Genomic DNA, 21,477 nt, shown 5'->3' on the forward strand with positions numbered 1-21,477 from the left:
AACTGAAAGATAGCTACCATATTAAGTCAAAGATCCTAAGTGTTTTTGAGCAAATATTTGCTTTAGGACATGTCTAATTTTGGGAGGATGCCCAAACACAGAAACATAGTTTCCAGCTTCCATGGTTGGGAGGAAGACCATTTTCAGACTGTGAATTGAGCACAAACCTGTGGGGAGCTCCTTCCCTAAGCCTGAGGGCAGCCTGAAAGGACAGTTTTAAGGGAAGCGTCAGCTAACCTTCGCCTCTGTGGTGAGACTGATGTTAACCTCAGCAAGTCACCGACAAAGAGGAACAGAGAGTATGAGAAAACTGCAGTGGTGTTTCATGTTGGCACCTCAGGGGAACTGAACCAAGTTTGTGGATAGAATCGGAAACTGTTGCATTACCTGATTAATCTGTTTTACTGTGTTGTTGGGGAAAGGAGCTGTTAATGAAGTAACTGCACACAGGTATTAAAAGTACAACTTTCCTTTCTACTGGGTATCACAATGAGTTGTATTTTATAAGCCTTCAGAAAGTAATACCTCCAGACAGGACTACTGTCTTTGCTGGTGTGAGAATGAAGCTATTCCATGATTCACCTGCTCAAAATCTTTGCTCAGATGCACATGTTTACCTTCAGCAGATGCAAGGAGCAAAGATTTCTAGAGGTCAAACTGTTGCATGTTTGAACATCTTACAGTTCTCCTTTTCTCTCCAGTGTGCAGTAGAACTGTTGCCCTACTGTGGTAAAGCAAAACTGGAAATGAGTTTGTGCTGAATGAATCACTGTCTTACGAGGAACATTAAGGGGAAAGAAACTGATTGTTTAAAGAACAGCTGCGAAGAGAACAACTGGACCTGTTTTTTAACTTCTAGCTATTCATCAAAAAAATCAAATACTCAGTACTTCTGAAATCTTGCTACCTGTTTTAATGATTTTTTTTTTTTACTCCAAATTGCTAAAAGCTGGTTTTACTGCATTTTACACTATTTCTGGATTATCTGTAATCCAACTATAAGTAGGATTGGTAGTCACAGTTTGAAAATCCCAAGTTGCAAAATGAATTTTGCAGATTCACCCCAGAACCAAAATCCTTGGGCACTAATTTGGGTTCAATGTTATCGTATTAACAAAATCTTATCTGCTTTAACTCCACCTTTCTCCCCCGCTCCAGACTGAAGGATTTGTGTTCCTGGTTGTAAGCAAGATGCTCCTGGCGCTCTCGCAGTCAGAGAGGACGTGGTGGGATGCATCATTCTGTCAGCCCGCTGGATTGCCTGGGTGGCAATGAGACTTTCATTTTCTCTGATGTGATGGATAGATACATGATGAGATATTGTTGCTGAACCAGGAAATACTAAAATGGATTTTGCACAGTGGGGAAGGAAAGAATGCAAAAATCTCATGCTGCTGCCAGAGAGTGCTCTAGTGTTTGATTAGTAGATCCATACAGCTTGAAAATCAATTTTCACCTTTTGCCTGGTAGTGTACCCATAACAAGGGTGAGAGCTCATTATTTCTCCCATGTCAAAGGTCTGATGGAAAGGACGAAAGGAACTTAAGTTCATCTTAGTAACTGGTTTCTAAAAGCTTGTCCTCAAGCCTATATCACTTTCCTTTTTACCCTAGGAAAGTTTAGTCTAATCCAAACGTACATGACCTTTGCCTGATAAGGACCATACCGGCAGTATGCCAGAAGCTGGATGATCTGAATTTGCATAACACGGAGCAACTACATTCATCTTTAATATAGAGGTCAGGCACGTGGAGACTCACAGGCCTCGCATGCTCTGAACTGCATGCAAAGGACCCTTCTTTGCACTCCCAGTGATTTATAGCTCCCACTCAGGGAATTCATTGCTTTTCTACTTGAAGCATCTTGCGCAGGCTTATTTTTATTAGACAGGGCTATTTGGAAATACACCTAAAAAGAAGCCTCCTGGATTCAACGCCACGGCACATCACGAAGCTGCTTACTGCGGAGGCTGGGAAGGAGGGATCACCCAGCGCCGGCTCCCCGGCCGGCACGGATGCCTCGTCCCTTAAAGAAGTGCGGCACGTCCTCCCAGCGCCTGTTGGCCCTGGGAGCGGTGGGACGCGCCATTCCTAGGCCACTTCGAGGGCGGCCGGTGGCCTCTTGGGCCCCTTTCCGTAGGGAAAGGGAAAAAGAGCTCCCCGGGGACGGGGCGTATCTGGGCCACCTACAGCCGCTGCCCGCTGCCCGGCCGGCGGGCCTCGCTGCGGGGGAGCCCCCGAGCAGGCCGCGCCGGGCCGCGCCGCCCCCTCCCCCCCGACGGGCCTCGCCGCGGGGCCGCGGGGCCGCGGGGGCGGGGCCAGCGCCGCCGGCTGCCGCCGCCCGTCCGTGGGGAGCAGCTGCTCCCCGCGGGCGCGGGCCGGCGCCGCGCCCTCCCCATTGGCTGGCAATGACATCACCACCCCCCCCGCCCGTGGCCCCGCGGGCCGGGCCGCCCCCGGCCACGCCCCGCTTCGCCCCCATTGGGCGGCGGGGCCGCCCGCCCCGCCCCGCGGGGAGCCGTACATTTACGCTCGTAGCAAAAGAGAAAGTAACGAGGATGGTGCGGGCGGCGCGCGGCGCGGCCGGGGCGCGGGGCGGGTGGCGGGTGGCGCGCGCGGGCGAGCGGCGGCGGCGGCGGCGGCAGCAGCAGCAGCAGCAGCAGCAGAGGCAGCAGCAGAGGCAGCAGCAGAGGCAGCTGCGGGGGGCCGGGCTGCGGCGCGACGCGACCCGTCCCGGCGGTGAGTGCGCGGCGGGTGGCTCCGGGGCCGCGGCAGCGGGCGGGCGGGCGAGCGGCGGTGGTGTGCGGCTCTCCGGGAGTCCCGGGCGGCAGCGGGCGTCTCTGCCCGCGGCGGATGCTGCGGGCGGGCTGCTACGGCAGCGCCTGCGTGTTTGGGAAAAAAACTTGAGTTGTCCCCTTTTTTCGCTTTTTTAAATTTATTTATTTTTTCTCCCGCTCTCTAGCAAGGCGAAGTGGGTGATTTGGCTTATTTAAAAAAACCCCACACAACTGTGTTAGTTGAAAACGCTTAGCGTTTGCTTGTTTTATTTATTTATTTTTATTTTTTAACAAGCAGAAGGGAGGGAGGAGGCAGGGAAGCAAGGATACGCTAGGAGAGCCCTCAGGTGAGCCGCTCTGCGAAGGTTGCTCTGCCTGAACCTGGGGACCCCGTCTGCTGTCACCCGGGCTCGCAAACAGCGCTGTCTTCCTTGCTCCAAAGGTGTTTTCAGACTCGCTCTGTAACGAGGTTGTGGCTAAAGGCTTACGGAAGAGGGCTGTGTTCTCCGTGCTGCCCTGAGAGAAGGTCTCCTTATTCAAGAAGAGGGACATCTTTTAAAACAGGGCCAGAGCTGAAGGGGGAGGTGAACCAATATTCCAAGCTCCTGGACATTTTTTGATGAAATGATGAATTTCTTGATGAAATTCTTAGCTGAATTGTTGTTAGGATGTATTTTTAGAGGAGAGCATCAGCTGCTCTGAAAATTGCTGGCGAAGGGGAGGCATTGTCTGGGTCTTCTGGGTTGTTTTGGTCTCTTTGTTTTTAAGTGGAAGGGAAGGCTTATGTGTTGTGTCTTAGCAAATGACAAGCTGAAGTTTGCAAAGACTGCGATCTTGGGGGTAGAGCAGACCCCTATTTCAAGAAGCTCTGAAACATCTCAGGGAGGGGGGAACTCTTGCTTCCACAGTTGCTGGAGAACGCTAGCCTTCCCCAGCCTTTAGCTGAGGGGGGGGTTAACTGAAACTGGATTAACATCTGTAATGGGAAGATGCAAGTTCAAGGCATGCACTTGCATTCTATTGAGATTTTCAAAACCTAATTTTCCTGTTTTCTTTTTCCTTTTTTTTTTCTTTTGTTTTGTTTAGCTGTATGTAGTTAAGTTTGCAACTGTCTTTGAGAATTTATTCAAAAGCTAATTTTATTCCAGCTTGCTGGAAAAGTTGTGTATCACCACTGACACATTCAGCTGCTGTGCATTCCTCCCAGCTGTAGAGTCAGTCCAGTAGTTGTTTCCTTTGCTTACTGCGAGGGAAACAAGAGAACATGCCTCTTTATCAGTTGCATGCCTTGCAGTGGTGTTTCAGAATAGCTCAACACTATCTGCATGTAGACAAATGCCTCCTCCTGGGTGTAGTTGCACAGTCTAAGCTAGTTGTATATTCTGCATGCCATTTGCATTCATGCAAATAGCTGAAGCATTCTCTGCAAGATTGAGAAAGGTTTTTTATTAGCAGTGAGCTAATAATTATTGCAATGGGTTACAAGTATTGGGAAATTGATTTGTGATATCTGTAGACTTGCATGATCCCATGATCTCTTTTCATTCCTTTCTCTTATCTTCTCTTCCCTCCCCTTCCCCCCCCCCTTTTTTTTTCCTTGCAGGTAGATCTTGAGTTCTTCTTGATTTGCTAGTGCTCAGCCTCCTCATGCCTCCGTCTCCTTTAGACGATAGGGTAGTAGTGGCACTTTCAAGGCCAGTGAGACCTCAGGATCTCAACCTTTGTTTAGACTCTAGCTGTCTTGAATCTGTCTCTTCTGCCAGTGAGAGCCACTCCGGTCTGCTTGGCACTGCTGTCGTGTCCCTCAAGACTGCTAATCTCACGTATATGCCCTCATCTAACGGCTCTGCACGCTCCCTGAGTTGTGGATGCAGCAGTGCCAGTTGCTGCACTGTGGCGACATACGACAAGGACACTCAGGCCCAAACTCAAGTGAGCACCAGCAGCACCCACGCCGGAGCCTCTACCGCCTGCCCTGCCAACCAGATGGTCAACAGCAATGAGAACGCCGGCAGCTTGAGCCCACTGGGTGGAGTGGGGAGCCCGGTCTCGGGCACAACCAAGCAACTAGCTAGCATAAAAATCATTTACCCCAGTGATCTGGCAAAGAAGATGACCAAATGCAGCAAGAGCCACCAACAGAACCAAGGGCCTGTCATCATTGACTGCAGGCCTTTCATGGAGTATAATAAGAGCCACATTCAAGGGGCTGTTCACATTAACTGTTCCGACAAGATCAGTCGGAGAAGGCTCCAGCAGGGCAAGATCACTGTCTTGGACTTGATCTCCTGTCGGGAAGGCAAGGACTCATTCAAGAGGATCTTTTCCAAAGAAATCATAGTTTATGATGAGAATACCAATGAGCCAAGCAGAGTAATGCCTTCCCAGCCGCTCCACATAGTGCTGGAGTCACTCAAGCGAGAAGGCAAGGAACCCCTAGTCCTCAAAGGTAATCCTGCACCTTGCCCCCATGTAATCTCATGGTTTGCTTTGCTATCTATTTTTCTTTACATCTATTCACCCTTAAGCAAGGCTTGTGGCAGAACTTTCAATGTGGCTGTTTATTTCTAGGATGTCCTGTGTGCCTGGGGTCACGGGTGGCAAAGCAAATATATTCCACCAACAAATCATGGAGCTGGTAGCTTGGTAATGAGGGATATTTGCTTTGTCTCTGACTGTTGCTCTTGAGTGGTGAAGGGGGGTGGGAACTGGAAGAGGGAGGAAATGCGCTTCCTAGTGTCTGTCTGTTTAGACAAAGAATTTCCCCAAGTGTTTGCTCTAAGTATTTATAGCCCAAGGGGCAGAGGTCCAGGAGGGTGTACTTCTCTCTCCAAGCCATTTTAGATCATCAGACTGACCTTTACTTAGCAGCCTAGGGCTTGATTATTTTTGTCCGTGTAAAACTGAACTCATAGGTGTTGGAGATAGGCAATAGGACAGTAAAAGGGAGGAGGAAAGACAAGAGAAGCCATCTGGTCTATGGCATTGCATCATGGACTAGTCCTGCATGAGTTGTGAGGACCAGTCAGTGAAACTGGAGCAGTCAAGCCTTATTCTGGTGGAGCAGGTTCAGAATAATGGTTGGAGGGAGATATTTTTGCTAAAAAGTGATCTGAAAGGGTTGTGTGTATGTGTGCATATGGATGCATATTTGTTTATATATACTTTTCCTTTAAAAGCTACTGATTTAATGTGTTCTTTGATCTATCCCTTAATGTTCTAAGGGAAAATGAGCCCTACCACTTAGGGAATCCTTTTCAAAAGTAGCATCCAAGGACATTTCCCTCTTTCATTTTATTCTGTAGCTCCTATTTATAACAGTGCTGCCCTCTAGATTAAATCTCTTCTCCCTGGGGGTTTATGCCATTCAGACACATAGTTGATAGAGATTGGCTATGGTACTGAGAAACACAGAAGGATCTGTTGTATAGCTCATTGTGTATATTTAATTCACATATTTTTTTTTTTTCCTGTAGAAGTTACTTTCAGTCTACAAAATATGTCAGCAGACTTCACTGCTCTGATAACTCCTAGAAGAGTCTGTGAATGAAACAGAGAAAATGGGCTAAATTATAGGTCCTGTGAGATCCTTCCTCTCTGAGTATATCTGACTCTTGTGGAAGCTTAAAACTGCACTGGGCTTTCTTGTGCATGTAAAGCATAGCAAGTAAATAGTTATGGTGGGTTTGCTTTGATACTTGCTACTGGTTCCCAGTGTTCTTGTATTGGATCTTTCAGGTCATGATGGTGCCCTTAAGCTGTACAAAAGGGAGAAGATTCTCTTTGTGGAGTAAAGTTACTGCTGAAGTGCAATGTTTCTGGTGATAAAGGCATTCTGTTTAAGCCCTTGCAACTGGATATGTGGTTCATAAGCTGTAGTCTGCAAGTATTTCTACTCTTCTAAAAGTGGAATGCTGAAGGTATTTTTCTTGTTTGTGTTTCTCTGAAAACACCTACTGAAACTCCTCTGACTCAAAACTGTGACAGTTTTTAGTGTTTGAAGTTAAAGGCAGTAGCTGAGACAGAACCATGCAGCTGTAACCGGGCGGCACCGAGCTGCTGGGCCTGGGAGCGGTGGCGGGCAGCCCCCATGTGCGCTCTGTAGGCAGCGTCTTCTCCCACCTCCCAGTGCCAGCTGCAGTTCACTGGGCACTCTGCTGGGTTTAACTGAGCGCTTGCGGTATTACTCGGGCAATTTTTTGTTTTAGACGATGGAGAAATGTTAGCATCAGTCTCAAAGACCTGCTGGGTAGAATTCCTCTCCCTGAACCACTTCTGCCAACAGCGTTGAAACTGCGCTAGAAGAGAAAGGGAGCCCAAATCCTTTGCTTTTTGGATGTAGTAATTGGCTGGGCCAGAGCAGAGCTCGCCTGAGAAAGCGAGTAGTGAGGGGAGAAGAGATGAGTGTTCCCGTTTTCACCTTAACTTCTCTCCCGTCTTTGAAGTGGCGCTCGAATTGGGGTCGAAGGGAGTCGAGCATATGGTAAAGCAGCGCTCAGAAAGGCTCTACTTAAGTTTCCGAGCCTGGGGAGTGGTGCTAGAAGTGCTTGTTATTTAGTTTCACTTGTCACACAGAATTTTTTCCATCATGCTTCAATAGCGCTAGAGCGTGTGTGTGTGTGTGTGTACGTGTCTGTGGGTTCAGGGATTGCCATGAGACTGGGGATAGCTTATGAGCCCCCTTTGCTTTTTTTATTTTGAGCCATTTCTCTTGCTCGCTGCAGTCCAGTCCTAATTTATTGCTGGCCCATCTGATCCTCTGTTTCATGTCTGTAAACACTGGTTGCTAGCCTTGCCGGCCAAGTTTATGTCCCCCGCTCTGGTGCCACGTTCTCCATGTTTGGTGCCGCCTGTCAGCCCGGCGGCCCTGTTGCTGTTTTCGTGGTGCGGTGTCACGTTGTGGGGGGGAATCTGATCAGCAAACCTGAGGGCCTGCAGCCGATGGGATTGAGTTACGGCTTTAACTTACAGTTCTTCAGGGTAGCGACGTGGTCCAGTGTGTATTTAGGTTTAGGTGCCCGAATCTTTAAGCAGCATAAAAATTCTGTGCTGTTTTGGAAGGCTGGACTGAGCTATAGATAAATATATGTATAGGGCACCTTATCAGGCTCAAGTTACAAAGAAGGGCCCTGATTTATTTTTAATGTGAATAGCAGGCCTGTACGAACTAACGCTCTGACAAGAGAGTATTGGGGGCTTTACGTCTATGTCACTTTATAGAGGGATTTAAACAACTCTGTTCCTTTCTTCGTATCTCTGCCTCTTTGCTACTTCCTTTAATATGGACAGTTTGAGTCATAAATGCAAGATTTGCATTTTGATATAAGCCCGTTAGAAGCAAAGGTTTTCCTCATTTCTTTGTCCAGAAAGCGCAACAACACTTAAACAGCCTGAAGTCCTATTTTTACCAAAAAAAAATAAAGTGCTTTACTCTTACGTTGGCCTTAGAAGCTGTCGTGGCTGAAGCTGCTGTTCAGCCTGCTCGTATGAGAGAGATGAAAAGTCATGTTTTCTCCTCCCTTCCCCCCGCACCCGGGCACCTTCACAACAGACACTAGTATTGCGTACCTGCTGACACCTAAAGGCCTCCCTTTTCGTGGATACGTTTCTTTGCCTAGCTTTGTGAAGGGCAGGAAGCAAAACCAGTGGCGAGAGCCCGGCGCCCGCTCTGCTTGAGGCTGATGGCAAAGCTGTTGCTGAGTTCGGTGGTGGGAGAGCTTCGTAACGCGGCTCCCGCTGGGCTCGCAGCCCTGCGCCTCCTCGGGAGAGGGAAAGCTGGCCCAACCCCGTCAAACCCAATGGCAGGGCATGGGGAAATTGTCACATGAGCACTAGTGTGCTTCTGCCTTACTGGAAGAATTTGCCTTCCCTTACTGTATAGCTCATAGTGAAAGTGGCTTAGAGTCGTGGGGTTTTTTTGTGCTTTAGTTTGCTACTGGGACCTAAAAATAGGAAGTGGGAAATTCATTTGCATTCAAATGAAAAGTATTATTTTACTGAGAATGAAATGTTTAGGTTTGGAGTTAAGCATCTTTTTCAAGTTAAATTTAAGTTAAATTAAATTTAACCGAAAATGAAAAATTGAAACATCTGTGCCAAAACATTTCAGCAGCTTTTAAAACAAGAAGAGTTGCCTTTGTCTTCCTAAGCAGTGTCTAGTAGCATTGTTTTATTCTTACCCTTCCTGCTCTGCCTTTGAGCCCCAGCAGCAGAAGCCTTAAAAAGCTTCTCTATTTGATGACTGCAGAGAAAAATTGAGTTCAAAAGCAAAGATGCACAACTCAAGTCTGCTAAAAATTCTGTTACATCGTGCCCAAGGTAAACCAATCACTGGAGTGGGGCAAAAGGGGGGGCAGGGGAGGAACCGACCAGTGGCAATCAAAACTAGTTGGTCCTCTTTTTTTTTTTTTTTTTTTTTCTTTTCTTCTTCTTGGTTTAAGGAGCTCATTTATGCTCTGGCTTTGTGTTTTTGCATTGCTCATCTAACGGGAAAACAAATGAAGTGACTAGCTCTCATTATAGCAAGGAGTATAAAACTTGCCAGCAAACCACTTTATGCTTGCTGCCATGGTCTAAGAATAACTTCAGATCTCTTACCTCACTGAAGTAGCATATCAGCAAAGTTAAAACAACTGCAAAGGGACCAAGGGACTTGTAAAAGAAATAAGTACCCATGTTACATTGTCCCATGTTAATACAAAGTATTATGATTGACTGCCTGTGGAGTACCTGACCTGGTCATATTCTGTTGCAAATACTTGTATAATTCCACAATGACAGCGTTGCTTTAAACCCTAATTGAATTACACTGCATAGGTGTAACTGAGAGCAGAACTCGACGCAATGGTCGATGAAACCAGCTGATCAACAAAACGTGTCTGGCATTTATTTCCACCAGAGATCTCAAAGGACACTGAATAATTATTAGGTCATGATACTAATAGGGAAATGTGTATTTTTAAGTGTTAAGTAATGCATGTTTAAAATCCAGCGTGTTGAAACTGAAGTGTGTTCTGCCTATGCTACAGGAGAAACCTGGCCCCATCAGTCACTCAGGAAAAACTTCTGCTGGCTCTGTTAGGGCTGAAATTTCACCTTTGGTTTTTAGTCTGATTGCTGGAGCTTAAAATCGTATCTTTCTCCACTGGAATAGACAGTCTTATTGACCTTAACATTTGAAAACTAGCTGTGTATGTATACTCATATGTATATGCATAGATAAAACTTGGACAATAATGTTGTCGAAACCATAACATTTCTGTAGTTCAAATCGATGCTTCTGCACCGATTTGTTTCTGTGTACCTCTAAACTATGCCTGCTCAACAGTAATGGGAAGTGTAGCATTTCCTCTCAGATGATGGCATCTTAGAATTTGATGTGCTGGCATGCACCAGTACCCGTCATGTTTTACTGTCCTTGAGGGGGAAAAAAGCAAAGACACTGCCTTGGAAAGAGGGGAAGAGGAAGGAAAAAAAGATATGTGTGTGTTTTCTTTGTTTTGTTTGTTTTCCTCCTTTAGCTGTCCAGCGTCTCATACCCTTGGAAATCAAACTAAGAATTAAGAAGCAAATAGTTTCATTAGGCCAATATCTTAATGTTAGTGAAGAAAAAATCTGACTTCAGCTCTGTTAAATTCTGGGGGTATCCCCTGCAGTGTTCCTGGCAGACAGAAGTTGGGTTATGAATAGCTGAATGCCTAATGTGCTGTCCTTCCTCTTACCTTGTTGAAGATGTGACAGTCTATTTACTAGCGAAATCCCTGCTTGCTGATGTTTTTTCTATTTTTTTTTTTTTTGTTTTTTTTTTTACCTGTACCTCTCAAACAGGTTACACTCACCTCAAAAATAATAAAAACGTAGCTGTATTTGAGGTTTGAATGATGTCTGGATGTTAACAATATAGACAGACTTGTTTTTAGGGCGCACACATGCTTCCCCCCGCCCCCACCATTTAAAGCAGCGACTGGATGGTTTTTATTATGCTTAGGAACACAGTTCTTGATAAGATTGCTGTGACTTTGGGACACTTGAAATGGGGGATCAACCACTTGTCTATAGGCTGTGACTCCTTCTCCACTCTGTGAAAAGCCATGTAACAATTAGTTTTATTTATGCAAGAAACTGAATAAATGCCATAAATAGCAGCATGCACACAGTCTTAATTCTGCCTTATCTTGTGTGTTTACCAACCAACCATGAGAGAAATATTTCTCAAATATTCAACAGGGCCTGCAGGGCTACAGAAGACATCATGCTTTGTTGAATAGATCATGATTAAACCATAAAGATGATCTAATGCTTTGTCCCTATGTGCAAAAGATTGTTTGGCACATTGGTCTTGCGGGGAATTCTCTGGTGGGCCTGAGGAACACTGGCTCGAGAAACCACAAGGTTGACCTGATTATCATGAGCCCTTGTTTGCATGGAGCTTTTTCACAAGGTACTTACTGCATCTGTCTTGAGGGTTTTTAAATGTCTCTGTACTGTAAAAGTTAAACTTTTTTTTTTTTTTTTTTTAAGGCAGTCAGGGGTTCTCATTAGCACAAAGGTGCTTGGTAAGCCAGGGCTTAAAGAAAAATGCCAGATATCATGGCTTTCACTCTTCCATTCATCCCCTAAAAACTATAAGAGCTGGCAAAGATCCTATTGAGAGAACGCTGGATAAAGATTCCTTTTGGAGCATCGCATTTGTTTGCGTCAACTTTGTCTGGCAGGTGTTTCAGATAGTTGTCTTTCTACCTCCAAGCTGTGGTTTTGATCCAATGAACATGTTTATAATAGTTGTAGTGGTAAAGCTCTTGTCTGCCAGTGCTGCAGGATTAGGCCAGGCTAGAAAATTGGCTAATAGTACTGGCTGTGCCTCTCGGTGCATCCTGTGTGGAGGCAGAACAGGAAGCTGCCACAGAAAGTACACATGAAGGGGCAGTGCTCCTATTTTTAAAATGTTGCAGGAGGGTTATTTCTGTGGCTGGAAGGTCCTGGGGTGCTTGCACTCTGCTTGGTGCTTTGTGGCTGGATTGACACTTCTTGCCCCAGTAGCTTCAGTAGGAAAGCTGTGGGGATTTTTAATGCCTTGTGACTTTTTAGTACAGGAAATGTTTTGCTTAAAATAATAGTTACGATTAAGCCACACTTGTGCTTGGAATCCTCTTAGCCCACTAGAGATGGTTTTGGTGCATCCTCCTCCTGCTCTGAAGGCTGTTGGTTCCCAGGCAGCACGTGTCCCTTTAGACATTCTGGACCTGGAGAGCATCATTTTGGGGCTTGAAGGAGAGGGGCGGATGGGAGAAGCAAGTCCCTCTCCTGCACCGCATAGGCTAGATTTGGTGATCTGGCTAGAGATTTGGCTATCTACACTGCGTGCAGATAATGGGGTGCTCTGGCCAAGACCTGGCAATGGCAACTTCTGTGACTAAGTGTGCACAGTAGACTTGCTGTGAGGCCTTGGACAAGTCATTTTAATCTCTCTGGGTTTTCTTTTTCTCTCACCCCATTCCCCCACACCTTTTGTAACACTGAGCTAATGTCTCTTATTATGGTCAGTATTAAATGTAATTGACCCAGAGTCATTCACAGTCATGGTAGTGCCCTGGAACAACACATCTGCCTGTTGCCAGAAGTGGGAGAGCGACTTGCAGGTATCCTCTTCCCGTCCTTCCCTAACAGTGCATCTTTGTTAAAGTAATAACTGTAGGTTCTGGTTTGTGTTTAGGATTTTTGTGTTCTTTGAAATAGTTTTCATGTCTTTCCCTCTGCTTTGGAGAGCCAGTTATATTCTTTCTAAAGGAAAGCTGCACTCATAGTAGAAAGGCCAAATCTGGACAGGGCACAACTTTATGATCTCTTGCCACTTGTTTTTTAATGGTGCCCCAAGGAAAATGTCACAACTCCCATGGATGTGTGTGCAGAGAGACCCGAGCCAGTAAGCTCCAGGGAGTAATTGGGACCTTGTAGCTCTACTAGCTGGGGATCTAGGTGCCACCTAGTCCCATTTGTCCGAAAGTAATAAGCCTTTGATTCCTGCTGCTTGGGGCAATGCAAGGCTAGTCCAGCTAGACTACATCCAGAGCTCTGCTGGCTTGTGTCTGGCCAGCTCATGTCTTTGCCCTGGGCTGTCCCCACTGGAGGAGTCCAAGGTTGGTGCTGTTGGGGGGACTCTAAATCTGTCAGCATCTGCTGCCAAGGGGACACAAATGCTCTTCAGTAGCTGTGGGGCAGCAGCCACTGTTCCCACAAGCATTAGATACTGCTTTGCACTAATGCCTCATTCTGTTTCCAAGATAATGGCCCTGAAGGAGGAAATTAAGGAAAAAAAAGTGATGTGAACATGTTGGTTCTGACTTTTTACTATGCTCTGGCTTTAAAAAAAAATCTCCAGGATGTCCAAATTAATTCCTGATTGATTCACTGCAACAGTGAAGAACTGTTTCTAATTAAAGGTAATAAGAAAAAATGTCACCTCTCATCTGGACATGCATGTGAGTTAACATATATATTTTACAATAACTTTGAAAGATTTGGAAATAGAAGATAACTTGCAAGCTTCTGTCACATTAGTTGATTCAACTGTCTGTTTATTGTGCCAAAGCATGATATTAAACCTTGTAAAGGCAACTGGCCAATCATGTTGTAAAACAAAAGCTATTGTTAAAGCAGTTGACGTGTATTGTGTTGATGATGGACTCTTTAATTCCTCTTGTCTGTGGTCTCTTCTAAGATGATGGGAGTTCTAGCCATCCACTCAATTGAAACTAAGGATAAGCCTTTTGCTGCTTTTTGGAATTTGCTAGCATATTTTAAGTATAAAAACACTTAATGTGCTCTTTTAACCTGAGGTTAATCTTATATATATGAGCATATATGAATTTTGCACATTGATAAAATGAGCTGCAAGTTAGTCCTTTGTAGGCGAATATTAGGCAGTATTATCTCTATCAAGGGATAACATGCATTGCATGCAGTTTTTCTTGATTCTGGAGTATGAGATGTAAACTGGGTCAATTTTTTTTCTTGTGCCTTGGATTTTTTAGGGTCTTTCCTTGCCTGTTTGGCCATTAGGATCATCTTCCTTTCTTTTTCATACTTCTGCTATGAAGAGGAGGTGCAGCACAGGAGGTGAGGATGCACAAAGGAGATGTCAGAAGAAGCTGGTTTGCAGCCATGGTCTCTCTGAGCTTCCTGGTGACAAATGTGGCCAAATGCACCTTTGTGTGTGCAGCTGTTGCTGTTGTGCCAGCTGCAGGCGTGTGTGTGATTCAGGCAGCTCAACTGCTTGGCTCAGGGCTTGCTACTTATTCTATCTAGGAATGCCTGGAAAAAGTCCGAGGTGGGAAACTTGCAGCCCTGGGTATGCTGCTGTGCTGTGGCTTCAAGCATCTCACCTGTGGTCTCATTCTGGGCTGGCTTTGGGGCAGGCGGTAAAGGCGAATGGTGGCCCTGGTGGAGTGACACCGCTGTGGAGTCACGTGGCAGGGCTGCTGCTGGCCAGCGCGATGCTGTGACCTGACCCGGGTGGCAGCAGGGGCCTGTGGGTAGGAAGCTGCGGGCTGCCTCTTCTCCGGGCAGGGGGGCCTGCCACAGTGGCAGGGAGTACTCCTCCTGCACAGACGAACTGCAGTCAGCCAGCTTGAAAACAGGCTACTCCCTTTAATAGATGTTGAAGCCCTCCGGGAGAGGGTCCTTGCATGCAGGCTGTGCCCCTGCCTGAAAACTCCCTCCAGCAGCTCAGTCCTGCTTCCCTGCTCGGTTGCCCTGCCTGCACAGGGGACGCTTCTGGGTGAGGCGAGGCTGAAATGGGAGTCAGGAGCTCGTTCCCACAAAAGAGAAATCAGCACCTCCTGAGCTGCCTCCTCTACGGTAAATACATATCCCTTCTTTGACTTGGGTTTCCTCCATTGAGTTCTCCTGTTTGCATGCCCTACGAAGAGAGCACAGTATTTCCTCTGAGGGCTGGGACGAAGGAGTGATTTGCTGGGTGCTCAGCTGCTGAAGCATTGCTGTGAGGTGGGAAAGATGCATGAGATGCTCAGCACTGTGGTGGTCCTCAGCCTGCATCTGTCAACAACTCTGAAGTATATGTGATTCAAGTGGCAGTGAATGGCTGGCCCTGATTTTTACATGGCAGGGTGGGGGATGGCTTGTGCTTGGCTAGTACCAGTAGTTTGCTGCTTTTATTTTTGGCCACAAAAAGTGATATTAGATTATACCAAGAAAGTGTCCTTTATTTTTGGATTTTTTTTTCCCCACGTGCTTTGAGATATTTTGCTGGAAAGTGATAAATGAGAGCCAGGTATTATTACCTTCTAGCCAAAAGGATAGAAACTCTTCATTTTAAGCAAGGATTTAGATCCAGTAGGCATGAATGGAATTCACACTAATGCTGGTGTGGTATAGCAGCACCCTGTTTCCTTTTCATGTCAATGCTATATGTTGATGGTGTTTCTGATGCAGAGCAGCAACTGTTTGAACTGGAAAAGAGCCTTCATTCTCAGAAGAAACAAGTTGGATTGCTCTATCACGAGAATGAAACTGTCTTGAAGTTGTCCTTGGAAGGGTAAATTGAATAATAATAAAAAAAAAAAGGCTGAACCATGAAAATGTCAATGTTCTCTAAAACTTGCAAATTAAACAAAATGTCCACTCTTACACATCCAGGACTGCAGACTTCTGAAATGGTCCCTGGATCCCTCTGAAATGGTCCCTGGATCCCTCTTCAAATGTGCTGAGCCAGTGCCCTCTGCACTGCCTTCATGCTCTCGCATGCCAGTGCATGATCACACCAGTTGCTGGTTGTCTCCAGGTGAAGCTGCATTGAAGGGCAAATGCGCAAGTTGCTTTATGGATGCGTGCAGTGATGGGTGATCAGAGGAAAGAATTGATAATAGGTTTAAAAAACAAAAAAACAAAAAAACCCTGGCATTTCAGGCAAATCTGGTCTGGTCTGCCCTACCCCTCTGTCTGTGAAAGCAGACTTGTAGCTCTTTGTCAATGTAAAACCTTTTGTGGTATCTTTATTGCATTAAAATAGTTTCTCTTCCCTCCCCCTCCCCCCTCACTTCACCTGCCTCCTTTATACATAGCTTTAACATTTCTTGATGACCTTTTTGTTAATATGATTTCCAGTGGGAGCATTTCACAGTAGAAGTATGTGTTCCTTCAGGGTTTACACTGACATTTCCAGTGATTATTTAATTGGACTTCATGTTAGCTTAAATCCCCATAGGAAAGCATACTTCTGCTATGAAAAGTTGTAATGTGTAATTTTCAGTTTCTGCTTTAAATGCTTGCTCTCCAGAGAGTGTAAGTGCAATCGTCATCTGTTGCTGTAAAATCACACAGTAGTGTGTTTGGGACATGGGATTTCTTTTCTTGTTCCCAATTACATATTATATACAACTTAATCCTTTAACCAAAAGTAAGAACATTCCTTCTCTTCTTTCACCTTCCTGACTGTTCCCTAAGAATAACTCGGTGCTTTGAAGGATGCTGTCATGTAGTTTGTTCCTGTGAATGCTCTTTTTCTCTCAAAGGGGCAGACTGTGCTCACCCAGCTTATGGGGGATTTCCAGTTACAAAACTGCAATCATTGTTCTCAAATTTGGTTTGAGAAATGTAGTTCAGAAATATCACCAGCATCTCCTGGAAGAGCTGGTGAGTAGTCCAGAAGCATTAAGAGCATCTTTTGGAAAAGCTGGTGAATAAGGCAGGGGAGGGAGGTGTGTATTGGAATGTGAACAGACTTGCATAGGCAGTCTGGGCACAAAACTTAGGGTCGGAGGCAAAACCAAGTTTAAGACCAAAAGAAAAAAAAGAAAACCACCCCAAAATATTCCCCCAGTGACAGGTAAAAGCCTACTATTCTGCTTGTTCCTAATCAGAACTAATTTGTGTGGTATTGTGGTCCTTGGAAGGTGAAAACCAAAGCAATGTGAGATAGCGCTGTAATGCACCAAGTCATGCGTTTAGAAGTGGGAGGCACAATGGGTGAAAATGTGATTAAGAGGGTGGTAGGAAAAATGGTAGGAGAAGGGGCAGCACAGAGAAGTGTCTGTGGAGGAAATGAGAGCAGGGAGGGGAGCTGGGCAGAGCCAGTGTCACTTGGCGCAGGTGCTTTTGGTGACCTCTCTCCTGCCTCAGAGTAGGGGGGAAGAGGGCCTAGTTCTGCCAGTGATGTCCTTCAGGAAAGAAGGCTGCACTGTTACTGGTGTCAAAGTGCAAAATAAAAGTAGATAAGATCAGAGATTGCAAGAGGCCGGTAGGAGAGGATATGCTGTGGCAAGAGGTGTGAGCAGCATTGAGATGAATTTAGAAATAACATGCAAATGTGTGTGTGTTGATGTGGAGGGAAACTTATCCTTTTTATCCTGTGTCACTCTCTTGACTTTTCAAGGGATCTCAAAGCAATAATGTCAAGGGTGTTCTTGTAACTCCTTTAGGCCAGAATTTGCCTATAAACCAACCTCTCTGGATAGTTCCCACACGGAAAAAAACTGACCTTGCAAGTTCTGTGGAATGCACAGTTTTGCTTTTTTTGAAGTGCTGTTGACAGCTTGATTAGAGGGGGAGACTAGATTAGATTGAGTGTATCAAGGTGGAAGCTGTTCTTTGTGAACTATGTTTACTTCTACTTTTTTTGTTTGTTTAAAGCTTAATCTTTTGTGGCAAGGCTGATACTGAATGCTGTGTGGGTGATAGCGGAAAGAAACCCTGCAATGGGTTGTTTGAACCTGCTGCAGGCAAACTTTGGCAGGTGAGAAATATGCTTGCAAGATCAGAAAGCAAGACCTGTTTCACTTGTTAGTAGCAACAGAAGTAAAGTCTTCAGTCACTTGTGCCCTTCCCGCTGCCCCATTCCAAAATCTGTGTAGGTTCTTGAGGCAAGTGTAATCCAGGAAAAGATACTTACATTGTGAAAGGATGGTGAATGAGGTAAAAGTTTCTGCTCCGAGGAACTGAATGAAGCTGCAGTTATGAATTTTCCCTTCTGTTACAGCAGAAATTGTAACGTATAAAAACACTCTCAGTATCACTGTGTTCTCCTTGTACTGCAGAAGGATGGGTTTCCCCCTGTTGTGAGCCTGACCTCATTTCAGTCTCCCTCCTATGTTTAAAAAAAAAAAAAAAAAAAAAGTACAATTCCCCTGAAATCAAAGGAGTTGCTTGTAATTCTGTCTGGGCGAGCGTGGTCTGAATGGTCCCCACTTCCTTTGGCAGAGGGGAGTTGCCCTTCTCATCTCTTGCTTCCTGCTATGTGGGCCAAGTACACTATTTTCAACCATGGGGCAGCACTCAAGCTTTCTGCAGCAGTGAGGGCAAGTCATGAACAGTCTGGACACTGACCACTTGGGAACAGCTGTGGTAAGGAGAAAAAAATTTGTCTTTGAGACTATAAACACTTCTGAACTGATGTACTTGAATTAGCTCCGTTGCTTTGGAAGAGTTACGGAAGCAAGGTCCTTTCCAGCCTGCTGCAGAGAGAGGGAGTACTGCTTGGGCAAGGAAGGTATTGGTATACAGCAAGGAAAGTGTCTGTCCATGGTGCGTAGGGAATTTCAGTGTCTCTTCAGTGCTTCAGAATGAGCAGAGAATGATCCCCAATATGTACTGTGAATGCTCTTTGCTATGGCTGAAATGGCGTCAGCTGTGATGAAGCATGGTGGCTAGATCTTCAGCTACAAGATTATTTTTGCTCTCACCCTCCAGGCACCCCACCAGTGCCTCCAGGCCCTAATAGTGCTTTTGATATCTTGTAGAACTACCCCTGCTCGAGCTGGAAGTAATGGGAGGCTAAGGGAGGGCTGGAGGAGAAATGCAGAGTGAAAGGTGCTTCCCATCTGCTTTTACTTTCCTTGACTTCTGCTTACTGGTGTTGTTGGAGACAAGATGGTAGGATGGATGGACCTCTGGTTTGGTTATGGCCATGCATTAAAAGATCTTGTATCAACTGAGTGCGAATAGTTTTGCCCTGTGTCTGGCTCCTGTTCTCTTTAAATCCCCTCTTCTGGGTGATTTTTTTTTTTTTCTTTTCCCCTCCCTTAAAGGTTGCAGACTCCACCATTGGTTGTTAGTGTGCTGGAAAAGGGATCTGTGGCTTCGCTTAACAGCTTGGTTTTGCTGCTTTCTCTGGGTTTGTGTATCAAATGCTTGGGCTCTGGGGGGGCTCTACCTGGCAAGCTGGAGCGGAGTCTGTCTTGCAAGCCACAGAATGCATCAGCACTCATTTAGAAAAACTTTCTCTGAATGCCCAACCCATGGGGCTCTGAGGATTGTGCTTCTTTCAAGAATGGATCTTCCATGAGCATTGCTCATATCTTTGTAAATAGTGAGTTAGAAGAGCAAGAATTTATCTAGTAGCCATTTTCTGGAGGGTGATTCAACTGTAAGACTTAATGCCTTCAATGGCAAAGTTACTGATTTCAGTGCCTGTCATCTTAACAAAGAGATAGGGAGAGGAGCTGGGAATTGCTCAGCAGAGGAAAAGCCTGAGAGATGACTATATGAGACCAAAAACCATAACTGATCCCTCTGCAGAAGGAAGACAGGACTTTCCATAGATACTCTCAAGTAGAGTTAAGGCTGTATCTGTGCTATAAACTTCTGCAGGCATGGCTTTGTTGGTTAGAGGTATGAAGACGCATGATCTGGGTGGTTGTTGTGGGATCAGACAACATCCTGAGGGTGGATTTGGCCTACACTGGTAAAATTCTGCTTTGCCCTGTAAAGCTCATTTCCTCTGGGGGAAGCAAGGAAGCTGTGATGGATTTGCTGCTAAAAGTGTTCCCGTGTTGGTGCAGGAACCGCATCCCTCAGAGCGCCGCGGCACCAGAGTGCTCTGGTTCCCCCTTGCTTGGGGAAGTGCTCCCAGCATACCTGTGACCTGGGTGACACAAACAATTATGTCCAGATCAGCTCAGCCAGCCTTGGCCATGTGTAAGCCAGCTCAATGAAGGTCAGCACAGGGAAGGTAGTGCTGCCTGATGAAGTCGGTGGGTGTGTGGTGTGGGGCTGTAGTCTGAGCCAAAGGGGTAAAGATAAGGAAGCCCTCATGAAGATAAGCATGTCTTCTGTCAGTGCTTGAGTAAGATACGTAACAGCATGACCCAGATTGGTTCATATACCCTAGCTGGCACTGCGGTCTGCAGCGTGCCCTCCCCGGGGTAGTAAGAACATTCCCCCGCACCTGCGGTCTTGCTGTGGTGGCTCAGCATCGAGGTGCCACCCTGCAGCGAGACCTTGGGTCGCCGCTAAAAGTGGGGTGCATCCTCCCCACGGAACAAGCCTGTCCTGGCCGGCACAGTGCTGGGGCCCTGTGGGTCCAGGCCCTGCTGCGTGGTAGGAAGGGGCGGCCTCAGTGGGCAGTTGGCACAGAGCAGGGCAGTACCTGGCCTGCAGCGTGCTGCTATTTTTACACGTTGAAGTTGCGCTTGCTTAACCTTGAGGCATCCTGCACTTCGAATCAACTTGACACAAAGTCATCTGTTCATTAATAACACAGAAGCAGTTTAATTGTTGTCTTAGTGGAAAAATACATGAGACTGTCATCAGCTGTTGCTTCTGGCAGTGCTTTTCTGCAGTAATGTAAATAAATGAGGTCACACGTTTAAAGGAACAGGCTGTACTTGCACAAATGCAAAGCGTCATCTTAAACAGATACGCACCGATTGTTCAAATATCTTCTCTTTCCTGTTCCTCTTATGCCTGAAAAGCTTAAGCTATAACACTTCAACTTTAAGCATAGTCAAACTTAGCTATAGGAGCTGGATTTGTTGTGCAGGTACTGAGAGGAAGCGTGCTGAGTGGGTGTTCAAGAACTTGAGTTTGTTTCTTAAACGTTAACAGCTTTATTAACACAACCCATGTGTCGCTGAAGTCTCTGGGGCTCCCTGGTGAAAGTTGCAGACAGAATATGTCTTCTGCTGCTACTTCACAGCATTGTGGGATTTCTACTTTTCTGTTGCCTTTATTTTTTGAAATGGCTTTGTAGTATTATAATCAAGGATGAGTGGATCCAGAAGTCCATCTGAATAGCTCTGAAAGCTATATAAAAGGTTTGTTTGTCTCTAGGGATCACATGTTCTGTCTAAATGTGGATTCCACATCTGCAGTCTGTCATGTATAAAAATGTTCCTGTTTGTAGTTGTTACAGGAACACCCAGTACCTGCCACTCTCAGAACAAAGTGTATATGGCCACATGAATGAGGTAATGCAAAGGTAGGATAGATATTGCTTGATGGTAAGGGTATTTTGGTAACTGCCTCTGCATAAACTCTCTTCCTATTGTGGGGGGGGAGGGAGGGAACCTTTTTTTTTTTTCTGTAAGAAAAAAAGCACAGAGACCAAACAAAAAAAAAAACCAGCCTAGGTAACCTACTCCCTTTATAGTGGGGTAAGTACCTGTTTTCAGGTAGGAAACATTGCAAATCTACCAAAACATAAGCTAGAATAGGAATTTATGGCGTATGGTCACCCTGCTGTAGAGCAGCAGTGATGATTGAAAGACGTATCACAGAAGGCATGGCAAAGGAGGGCAGATGTCACCGTACTCTGCCTTTTTATTTTTTGCCTTCTCTTAAAAATAAAAAAAGATGTGTTTTTTCTTTTCTTTAAAGATGCTTGTTCCAGTTGTGTGGTCATGGTCCCGTGTAAAAGCTGATTGTCTTTTTCCTGCCATGTCTTTTGTGTCTGTCTTGCATCATGTTAA

The 21,477-nt window shown here is 45.7% G+C and overlaps 1 protein-coding gene across 3 annotated transcripts in view; it reads left to right on the top strand.

The window, feature by feature from the left end:
- The first annotated feature begins 2,655 nt into the window (after positions 1-2,655).
- The window catches only part of DUSP10 (dual specificity phosphatase 10), a 29,344-nt gene continuing 10,522 nt past the window's right edge, over positions 2,656-21,477 (top strand). For 2 of the 3 annotated variants that reach the window (XM_067293032.1, XM_067293034.1), the window contains exons 1-2: positions 2,656-2,738; positions 4,380-5,225. In XM_067293032.1, the coding sequence (XP_067149133.1) occupies positions 4,424-5,225 (802 nt within the window). In that variant the 5' untranslated portion in view covers positions 2,656-2,738; positions 4,380-4,423. The remainder of the gene's footprint in view (positions 2,739-4,379; positions 5,226-21,477) is intronic. The other variant, XM_067293033.1, reaches the window with a different exon arrangement.

The sequence above is a fragment of the Apteryx mantelli genome, chromosome 3, assembly GCF_036417845.1.
Source record: "Apteryx mantelli isolate bAptMan1 chromosome 3, bAptMan1.hap1, whole genome shotgun sequence".
In the NCBI taxonomy this organism is placed as follows: Eukaryota; Metazoa; Chordata; class Aves; order Apterygiformes; family Apterygidae; genus Apteryx; species Apteryx mantelli.